General features: G+C 35.1%; 1 protein-coding gene across 1 annotated transcript; it reads left to right on the forward strand.

The window, feature by feature from the left end:
• Window positions 1–2,073: 2,073 nt before the first annotated feature.
• On the forward strand, window positions 2,074–5,053 carry LOC142142928 (uncharacterized). The gene is made up of 8 exons (XM_075200694.1): window positions 2,074–2,169; window positions 2,284–2,334; window positions 3,300–3,362; window positions 3,443–3,505; window positions 3,909–3,971; window positions 4,165–4,233; window positions 4,417–4,515; window positions 4,634–5,053. The coding sequence occupies exons 3-8, from the start codon at window positions 3,314–3,316 to the stop codon at window positions 4,909–4,911; spliced, it is 621 nt and encodes a 206-aa protein (XP_075056795.1). The 5' UTR covers window positions 2,074–2,169; window positions 2,284–2,334; window positions 3,300–3,313; the 3' UTR covers window positions 4,912–5,053.
• Window positions 5,054–11,664: the final 6,611 nt, after the last annotated feature.

Genomic DNA, 11,664 nt, shown 5'->3' on the forward strand with positions numbered 1-11,664 from the left:
AAAATTAGTTTTCTATTTTGCAAATAAGTTAAATACTGACTGTTTTTTCATGTAGCGCACAAATACTTGATAGATTATTTGTACACTGAAATTTAAAGTTGATATTTGTTTGCTACACAAAAAAAAACCAGACAGTTTTTAACTTATGTGCAAAATAGAAAACTAATTTTCACCCTTTGCATTTGAACATGGTTTTGTCCAGGAGACTTGAATAAGAAATTTCTTGAATAAGTTTCTTAATGAATCAGGCCTAGGAGGAAACCACAATAAATCATATATAATGGGAATCTCAGGGGCGTATTCAATTGTTAGCGAGACGCGTTAAAATTTTGCGCTCGAAAAAAAATTCCGCGTTCGTTTTTTGCAGTTCGAGCGCTCGTTTTAAAAACAAACTCGCTCAATTCAAATGTTAAGTTTGCATCCTCCCCCTCGCGCTCTACTATTGGTCCTAGCAAGTTTGAAATCTAGGGATTGGTTTAGGCAGCCATTTCAGTATTAAAAATTAATGCAGCCATCAGCTAACTGTCATTTGCTGATAGCTGTTGGCTGACTTGGTTGGTGACTGCTGTGGCTTGTGACTCCTGAGGCTTGTGACTCCTGACTGCTCTCCATTGCTCTAATCTTCAATATTGGATTTGTGAGTTGACTGTACACTGCACTACACACATATAAAACTAACTTTTATAAAAAAATTACATTTATAATGATCATATATTTTTTACAATACTGACAAATATACACAAGAATATACTACAGACATACCACACTTATTAAATTGCACCCACCACACACACATATATCTACATATATTTATATATATATATATATATATATATATATATATATATATATATATATATATATATACACATACACACACCTAAAAATATTTGTATTGTTTTGGTTTTTTTTGTCCTGTATTTTCACAATTGCAGTAGTGTCCTTGTTTTTTTGGATAAATTGAATTAGTTAGCATTTACTTAATTGTAGTTTACATAGATTGTATTGAACCTACTTTGGTCCCTTAAAAATTATATAATAATTTATTTTAAATACAACTGCATATATTTTTATTAGTGTTTAGATTATTTTTTTCCTGTATTTCTACAATTGCATTATTGTCCTTTTTTTCTTGAATAAATGTAATTAGTTAGCATTTACTTTTCTGTAGTTTACATAGATTGTATTGAACCTAGTTCGGTCCCTTAAAAATTATAATATAATTTATTTTCAATACAACTGCATATTTTTTTTTAGTCAAGTACTTGTGTAGTTTAATTAATTGTTATTACTAGTGTATTATAGTAGTAGTATATTTATAACATACTAGTGTACTGTAACCTTAGGCAAGTGTTGTTAAATAGTCAATAGTTTTTATTTGTTTTAGTAAGTAAAATTTATTAGAGTAGCCACGTCTAGTGAGCGTAGGGATTCTTCTTCTGCTTCTACACAGGGAACCCAAGAAGAAATTGTCAGCAGTGGTGAGGAATGGAGAGACAGACCTGAGGAGCGCCAAGAAGAAAGAAGGCGGCAGCAGTTTGTGAGCAGCGTGCAAGCCAGCACAAGCACCCAGCAGCAACATCTTACAGTGAGTGGATCTGATGACGAAGAAGGACCATCTGTAACACTATCCAGGCGTTTCACACTTGAGGATAATGAAGTCCTTGTCGCTGGGGTACTGCAACATTACGAGACACTGAAGGGTGCCCAATCGCTGAAGGCGTCCTTTAAGCATAAGCAGAAGGTTTGGTCCCAGATTGCCTCTGCTGTGTCCACAGTAGGTGTTAGAGTCAGATCAGTTGCGGATTGCCAGAAACGCTTTCGGGACTGCAAGCGCACCACGAAGGCGAAGATGGCAGCTGTTGCCCGTCATTCCAGGGGAACCGGTGGTGGCAAGCCACTGCGCCTAAAATTTAAGCCTTGGGAGAAGAAGATGCGGCAAATTCTCAGTGCTGATCTTGTGGAAGGAGTGGAAGGGACAGTGGACACCCTTGATCCATCCACCTTCCAGCCACGAGGAATGTATAATTGTCTATAAAAGTAATGATGTGAATTAAATTTAAATAAATTTCTAAACTTTTTTTCACAATTTTGCAGAACAAGATGCAGCACAAAGGAGAAGATATGAAAGGGAAGCAGTACCCCGGAAGAGAAAATCCAAATCAGGAGGTAAATGGCAAATGTATAATAATGGGAAAAAAAATTTTTTTTATTTTTTTTACTTGCCTTGCTAAAATCTTATATACAGATGTACTAAATGTTTTTTCTTTTAATGTATTTTAGATGTGGGTTATTCTCAAGGACACAAGGGCCAGAGGAGTGTAGAAGGAGAAGGTATGATATTAAAGATGCACACATGCATGTATACATGCTCCATAGATTACATACTTTACACTACACATTACACCCAGATAACACTTTAGTGCTAGATTTACTAAGCTGCGGGTTTGCAAAAGTGTGGATGTTGCCTATAGCAACCAACTAGATTCCAGCTTTATGAAAGCTAGAATTTGATTGGTTGCTATAGGCAACATCCCCAATTTTTCCAATCCACAGCTTAGTAAATCTAGCCCTTAACCTTTTATAAACTAAAGCAATATTATTCACACATAACACTTTTTATGAAAAATATCCCCTATGTTAAATAAAAAAAAATCTTGTTCCATAATAGTGTTACCGAAAGTTGTTTATTATTTTATAAATGTTTTACACCAAAATTTAATCAAACATATTTGTGTATGTATGTATGTATGTATGTATGTATGTATGTATGTATGTACGTACATCATCATCACCATTTTTTTATATAGTGCCACAGATTCCGCAGCACTGTACAGAGAAATCACTCACATCAGTCCCTGCACCATTGGAGCTTACAGTCTAAATTCACACACACAGACACTGGGGGAAATTCCAATAGCAGTCAATTAACCTACAAGTGTGTGTGTATATATATATATATATATATATATATATATATATATTCTCATATATATCTACATATACTCATATATATCTACATATACACATACATATCTACATATACACATACATATTTACATGTTTATAATTTGGTAATAGTGAGATAGAAATGTATATCATTTGTCTTATAATACCAGGAATTGATGTTACACTTGTTACTATTATTATTGCATGCAATTAATATCTATCAAAAAATATTCTTCCAATGTAAAATGTAATTTGATATTTTTGGTGCTATCTGTATGCAATGAATGTAATATTTCCATAGAATCGACAAAAACTCTAAAATGTAATGTTATTGCTTCTATTTATTATAGGTGTGACATTGCTTATGCCAAGACAAGTCGCAGTGGAAGTAGCGAGAACGGCTTCCAATCAAGGTATAAATTGTGATCAAGTTGATATAATATATTTTAAATATAGTACATTTTGCAAAGCTTATTATAATTATTTGTTACAGAAAATGTAAGCCGTTTAACCAAGTCTACTCATCCTGCCAAAAGTGTGGAACCAATTAAAAAAGGTAATTATATTTGCATTGTAAATCAATATGCATATATCTCCATCTCTCTCTTTTACTATAACTCTCTCTCTTGTTATATCACTGTCACTCTTAGGTCTATCAATGTCTCTCTCTCTTTCACTCTCTCTCTTTCACTCTCTCTCTCTCTTTCTCTCTCTCTCTCTCTTTCTCACTCTCTCTCTCTTTTTTTCACTCTCTCTTTCTAGCTCTCTTTCACTATCACTCTCTCTTTCACTGTCACTCTCCCTCTTTTTATCTTAATATTGCTTTATCTCTCTCTATCCTTCCCTTTCACTATCACACTCTCTCACTCACTATTCCTGTGTGTCACTCTTGATCACTATTCCAATCCTGGCAAAAAATTAATAATAGCGTCTAATAGTATTTTAAAATTAACTTACAGCTCACAAGAGAAGAAGAGTGACTGAGGTAGATGTCTCGGAACCTGTTGCTGATGTACAGCAAGGTAATGTTTACACAGAATTAATTTTTTGTTTGGTCTTAGCAAACTTTTTTTTTAATGTGTAATTTTTTTTTATCTATATACCTATCTCTCTCTCTCTCTCTCTCTCTCTCTCTCTCTCTCTCTCTCTCTCTATATATATATATATATATATATATATATTAATTTATTTTATCTAATTTATTATTATGTATAGAAGCCCGACCCGTTGAAGAGATGCGTGAAGAAGGGGGAACATCAATAACCCTTGCTCATAGTCCAGAAGGTGTGAAGATGTGAAAAATTGTGTGTACATGACTATCTAGCAATATATTCACTTTTTGTTTTAACGATCCATAGAAATATACATATTTTTATTGTACACATGTATCATTTTAGATAATGAAATGTCTCACATGTTATATTTAATTAACAATATTATTATTTTTTTTATTATTGTATGTTTTAGAATCCATCATTCCAAGGGAACAGGTGGTAACACCAGTATCCACCTTTTATTCTCAAACTGCCATGGAAGAAATAGCATCTCCTGTCGGCTCAGTAACCGGTGAATAATTATTTTTTTTTACTTGTTTTAACAGAATACATTCATTTCTCAATTAATTTTAAACATTGAAAATCATATAATGTAATATCTGAATAATTGATTGTTGATTGTTTTACAGAGCGATTAGAACATGACAGTGAATCACTGACATTTTCTCCAGCTGACAGTTTGGTCCACGAAGATGCTGCAACAAGATTTGAGATGCTACAGCAAGCCTTCCCCAACCTTCAAGTTCCAACCACAGAAGGGGAAGGTCCATCTCAAGCAAGGGTACCCTCCACAGGCACCAGTCTTCCAACACAACTGGTGCACGGTCTGCCCGAACAAGGCACTCTGTTTCATTCCATCACAGACTTTGCCAGAAAGATGGAAGGAATGCAGGAAACATCTCGCTGAAATATGGAAGACAGAGTTCAGAGAATTGGTGACTCGGTAGACTGTTTGACGTCTGTTGTGGAAGAGGTACGAAGCTCCCGTAATACCACCAATTCGTTACTGGAGCGACTCATCACAGTGCACAGTGAAATATCAGCATCTATTCAAGTATATAACAACATTCAAGCGCGAATGGCTGTTTCAATGGAGCAGAATACAGCAGTGTATTACCAGATGAATCAATCCAGATGCATATGCAACAACAATAACAGACAATGCATCTGCAAATGCTGTCAATGCATGTCATGAATATCAGTGAAGAGCTGAGAGTCCGGTGAGCACAGGGTAATGTTTCAGTCCCATTACCCGATTGGAACATTTCTGGATTTGTTCCACCAACACCCCAGCAGAGGACGTCATCTGCACTCCACACCCCCGTGGTGGAAGAAAGAAGACCGGAGTCAGCAAGGAGAAGATTGTTACAGGAAGATCCAGAAGAGGAAATTATCAACCCCGTCTCATCTGAGGAAGAAGGGTAAGAAAGTAATTTTTTTTAAAAAGCGTATATAAGTGATAATAGGTTAGTGACATAAAAACATAAATATGTCATATGTACAGTAATGTTTACTTTTCAGGATTAAAAATGCATATTTGTGAGAAATGTGACTTGTTAATTATTATTTTTTTTTTTGTTTCTTATATGAATGTAAATGTATCCTAATTTCTATGTTTTACGTTCAATTCTAGGTAACCCAGAAGCATCGTGGATCAAAATGCGTAGGAAGTGAAAGCAAGAGGATAACATCATCCAAAAGCATTACGTTACAATGTTATTTAGTATTTATTTATTTCTCTCTAGGATGTATGCCTGAAATGTCTGAGTCTCCGTGTGTGTGAGTCTCCGTGTGTGTGTGTCTCCCCATGGGTGTGTGTGTGTGTGAGTCTCCGTGTGCGTGTGTCTCCCTGTGTGTGTGTCTCTGTGTGTGTGTGTGTGTGTGTGTGTGTGTGTATATATATATATATATATATATATATATATATATATAAATATATATATATATATATATATATATATATATATTTATTTATTTTATCCTTTAGAAGATTTAAGTTTTTAAATCATATTTTTACTCTTTTATCATGATAACACAGAAAAAAGTGAAATGTAAAGACCTTTCAACATCAGGAATGATCAGCAACGTTCAATATTCGGTGAGTTTGTTTCAGTTTATTCCTTTTTTATATTTGTAATGTAACCTTTTTTTTTTTTCCTGAATGGAAGGGATATCATGTGACATGGACAATGAAATATAAATTTTATATTCCAGTCCACACTGATCCTTCCTTGTTTTAAAAGTTATGTTTGTATTTTGTATAAAAATACAGGTTTCACATACACTTCTTTCTTTTTAATTTTTTAAGATTGGACCCAAATATTGGCTGGATACAACTTTCACGAATATGGAATCGAAAATTGCAGCCATATTTATTTTTATTTATTTATTTTATTTATTTTATTTTATTTTATATTTATTTTCAGGTAATAAACTATAGAACTATTGACTTAGACATACATTGTTAAGGCAGTCAAAAATTTGAATGTATACATATAGTTTGTATCCTTATCAAGATTACAACAATAGGATATGTTGTGTCCTTATCAACATTAGCACTATTAATGTTCCAGTATTTAGATGTGAAATGGAATACTAATTTCACAGATAAGCTTTTAATAATTTTTTTTTCTTTCAGATGTTCGGATGGAGTTGGTGGATGTCATTTTAAAGAAACAGCTTGAAAATCCAAGGGACTAACTGAACTGTAGAAAAATGTATTACATTTTTTTTTATGTATTTTGTACAATAAAATTTAACTTTTGAATTTATTGTTTCTTTATTTATTAGATAGATACACCTTCATCAAATTCAGTTACATACACAATATTTTTTGGGTATAGTATTTCCATTTTAAAAATTTTATGATGTTGTACACTTGTTAACTGTGTAGTACTGCAAACTTTTTTTTTTTATAAATAAATGCAGCACATGACAATAGAGAGAATAGATATTACATTTTTGCATGTACCCTAAACTTTTTGATACATGTATGAAGGGTGTAATTGGTCCTACTCTGATATATACTCATTTGAGGTTAAATTTGCATAAATAATAATAATTTTATTAAATGTAAAAAAAAAAAGAAGTAGTCCTTAGGTTAAAAATAGTATAATTTAATTAACTTTCAAGGAAAGAGTTGAATGTTTAACACTGCAGATAGAAGTTTGAGATAATTTTCAATGGGATTAAAATAAGTAGAGGGTTTTCCTTAAAAAGGTATTGATACAACAGGGTGTATTATAGCATCTGTTTGTATAAACACATCACTGTATTGACTTTCATTGTGCCATAGCTCAGGCAGGTAAAAAAAAATTAAAAATAAAATTAAAATTTATAAGCCCCCAAAAAATAAAAATAGTTTTCCCCCTTCTATTTGCTTGTAAACGTATTCCTGCCAGTCTACTGCTGGTTAAGTAAAAATCTAGAATTTTTTTTGCTTTGGGTTTCCCCTTATTTATCAGAACCAGCACTAGGCAAAACAACTCGGGTGATAGGCACTATAGCAGGGGGGAAGGGGGGGGGGACTCAGTTTGAGTCCAAATGCCATAATGACTAAACACCCACAGACTGTTCAGTGCTGGGCTGGATTCCCTAGGGAGTGTGGTCTCCTAGGGACACCCAGGCAAGTGCCGATAGCACTATGGCTCTTCCTACTAGCCAGGGGCTCTGGGTAGTAGGGTAATAAATGGGGATTTTGTATAGAAAAAAAAAAAAAAAAGCATTTAGATTTGTGGAACTACATGTCCCAGCCAGCCATGTTTGCCTAAATAGTGTGGCCACGCTGCTACTAGTATAAGTACAAGCACCAGCGTACCCACTAAACAAAATTGTTAAATAAAATCACAACACCCTCATTCCAACCACAAATCTTTATTAAAAAAAATTAAACTACAAGAAATACATTTTGTTTAGTGGAACTACAGGTCTCAGGCTGCCGTGGGTGTCACGGCATGTTTGCACTTGTGGTTTGCCAAGTGCCGACATGCCCTGGCTGCCGTGGGTACGCTGGTGCTTGTACTTATACTGGTAGCAGCGTGGCCACACTATTTTGGGCAACATTGCTGGCTGGGACCTGTAGTTCCACAACATAAAATGTTTGTTTTTTTTCACAAATATTCTTCCTTTATTACCCTACTACCCACAGCCCAGGGTCGTAGGAAGAGCCCTAGTGCTATCAGCACTGGGCTGGGTGTCCCTAGGGGGGTGGCTCGCTTATATTTTTCAAGGGGACCACACTCCCTAGGGAATCCAGCCCAGCGCTGAACAGTCTGTGGGTGTTTAGTCATTATGGCAAACTGCGTTCCCCCCCCCCTGCTATAGTGCCTATCATCCCGGCTGGTTTGCCTAGTGCTGGTTCATTGAAAATAGGGGGGACCCTATGTCAATTTTTCCAGAGATTTTCAATTAAACAGCAGTAGGTCGGCAGCACTAGGGTTAAGTTTAAATCTAGGTGGGACCACAGGTTTTTTGTTTATTTTAATTCCATTTTTTGGGCTTTTTTCACAGGTTCAGAAGATCTACATCTGCTTCAGAACACTGTAGCTGTCATGTCTTTCTACTAAAGGCTGCAACAGAGTATTTCAGCAATGCTAATTTTTTGTTATTTTGTTTTTAAAATAAAATTCTATGGTGTACATGAGGGTGTTTACTGTATTTCTTGGGGTTTTATTATTTTTTAATAAAGATTTGTGGTTGGAATGAGGGTGTTGTGCTTTAATTTTACATTTTGATTTGTGGAACTACAGCTCCCAGCCAGCCGTGTGTGTAAGAGCATGAAGGCACTTGTGGTTCTCCAAGTGCCAACATTCCTTGGGTGCCATGGGTGCCCTGCTGCTTGTAGTTAGACAAGTAGCAGCATGGCCACACTATTTAGGCAAACATGGCTGGCTGGGAAATGTAGTTCCTCAAATAAAAATTTATTTATTTTTTGGTTTTTTTAAAACAAAATCCCCATTTATTACACTAATAGCCACAGCCCAGGGGTATTAGGAAGAGCACTGGGCTGGGTGTCCCTAGGGGGGGGGGGGCCGCTTACATTTTTCAGGGGACACCACTCACTAGGGAATCAAGGGCAGCACTGAACAGTCTGTGGTTGTTTAGTAATTATGCCAGTGGGACCCAAACTGAGTTTCTCTTCCTCTGCTATAGTGGAAATTTCAAACCTAAGTCACTTTTGTTGAATGATTATTCAGAAAGGTACTGCAGTGATCACTTTTGAAACTTATATATGAATACATTTTCAAATAGGTAGTTTTTATTTCATTGTGTATTGTCATAGGAAAAAAAAAAATTCTAGTGGACACCACACTGCTTCTCTCTGCATAGTATTTTTCAGTCCAATATCCAAATGATCCATGTTGCTTTGTTTGTAGGAGATCTTAGAAAAGAAAAAATTATGTCAGTATCAGTCTATTAAGAAAAATAAATTTGGTTTACATTTCATAAAAAAATTATTAAGGGTCGGCAATATTGTCAAAAGATTTGAGTTATCAATTGACATATCCAATCACATCACTCCCTTACATATAAATGCAATACAACAAATAAATTGTGTAAAGTATTAAAAAAACATTATACTCACCATGATTTTATTTTTCACTTCCTTACCCATTTTCTGAAATGCTAGATAATATCCTCCTTTGGGGCCAGGTACACAGTTTGCCATCATTCCTGTATATATAATAGGACAAGGACATCATTTTTTTATTTGAATACACACATCATTTTTAACCTTTGTAAATTAAATAATACTTACATGAAAAGAAATCTTCTATAACACGTTGACGAACATGAGTTGCAAACTCCTCCATCTTATCAAGCTCAGGAGAAAGGTCCAAATCCAGACTTATGTCTGGATTTATTTCCACCTCCAATTGGTTTGCAATACAAATATTGTGGAGAATACAACAACCAATAATTATATCACAAACTTTGGAGGGTGAATATAAAAGCACACCGCCGGACCTGTCTAAACAGCGAAACCGGCTTTTAAGTGCACCAAAGGTTCTTTCTATTACACCCCTGGTACGAATGTGTGCTGATTGGTACCTTTTTTCTGAGGAAGATACAGGGTTGGTTAAAGGAGTTAGCAACCAGGAACGATTCCCATATCCAGCGTTGCCTTGAACACAAAAAAAATAGAAGCATTTTTAAAAACAGTGACACATCATTTGATTTTTTTAAGGGTTTACAACTACACTTGTAGTACACAGTTAACAACACAAAAAAATGAAATAAAAAAAATTCAAAAACATTACCAAGCAGCCAGCCATGTGGAAAGGATCTTGCTTTGAAATTCCGGAACAAGAACGACTGTTGCAAGATGAAGGAGTCATGGGATGAACCTGGGAAACCAACAACAACATTGGTGATTTTTTGGTTAGCATCACAAACCATCTGAACATTTATGGAATGAAAGTGTTTTCGATTACGAAAACATTCTTCCATTCGACGGGGTGGTGTAAGGGCAATATGGGTGCACCTATTAGAAGGGACATCAAGACAACTACCCCCTGTAAAAGGATTATTGCCTTTAACATACTTGGAGGTGCCAGTGAGCTTTGAAAACTTCCTGAAACGCTGCGAAGGAGTCAAGGAGAAACAGAACTATAAACAACAAAAACCGCAGAGGGTAGAAGTTTTATTCTGCTCTAAAAAGGTCGTTGTTATTTCAGTGTCTTCTAAGATTCATCAGTTTGATGTGAAGGTTCAAGAATACTCACCCTTCTGATTCTGGTAAGACTCATTGTTTTAATTTGGATTTAGAGTTAACAGTATTTGTATTGGTAGAAATTTGAGAAAGCGTTTTAAATTCAGAGGGTCATTCTTTTTGGCTATTTGTTATACAAAATGAATCGGAAAAAAAAAAAAAAACATTACACATTGTGCATATTTTTTAGGTTTATTTTGTTTTGTTTCTGTCTTACTACCTGTGAGTGAAAGACAGAAAATGGAATGTCTTCCCCCTTCCTATTCTGTGCAAAAGACTTCAGTGTGTTGAGAAAGGGAGGGAGGATATGAGCAGAGGGGGGATGAAGTAATTGAAATATCTCTGGAATGGTAATAACACATTAAAGCTAATTGAATGTTGGGACTTGTATTTCCACAACTGTATGCTGTAACATATTGGTTATATTTTTCTGTTTCTTCCTCTTTTAGCAAGAAAGAGAGTGTGGATTACTGAAAGAATAATCTTAATTTTCTTTTTTTCCATTTTTAAACTTGTGTTAGTATAATTTTACTACATTTCTGGATATTGATTTGAAGGGATTTTTGTTAGTAATTTAACTTTTGATACAGTGTTAGGATTCCAGCTAAGTCGTTTAGTGCTATTGTAGGTATAAATGCTTTCTTTTTTGGTGTTGCTTCTATGGATAAATGTATGACTGCTGAAAGTATATTCAGTTGAGAGACTGTTAGGTGAACCTTTGTGTGTGATTTAATGTCAGACCCAGAGACCAGGTGAATTGAAACCAAAAGAACCTCCTGCCCACCTGCATACAACGATATGTCGGATGCAGCAGCAGGAGATTCAGTGACACAGGCTATTTTACAAATTCAAATAAATGAAATAGCTGGTCCTGCTGGAGTGGCAAAACAAGAAATCTGTAGGTTCTGGGGACTTGTGGCTATAGAGGTGTTAAATACATTGTACACA

The sequence above is a fragment of the Mixophyes fleayi genome, chromosome 3 (genome assembly GCF_038048845.1).
Source record: "Mixophyes fleayi isolate aMixFle1 chromosome 3, aMixFle1.hap1, whole genome shotgun sequence".
In the NCBI taxonomy this organism is placed as follows: domain Eukaryota; kingdom Metazoa; phylum Chordata; class Amphibia; order Anura; family Limnodynastidae; genus Mixophyes; species Mixophyes fleayi.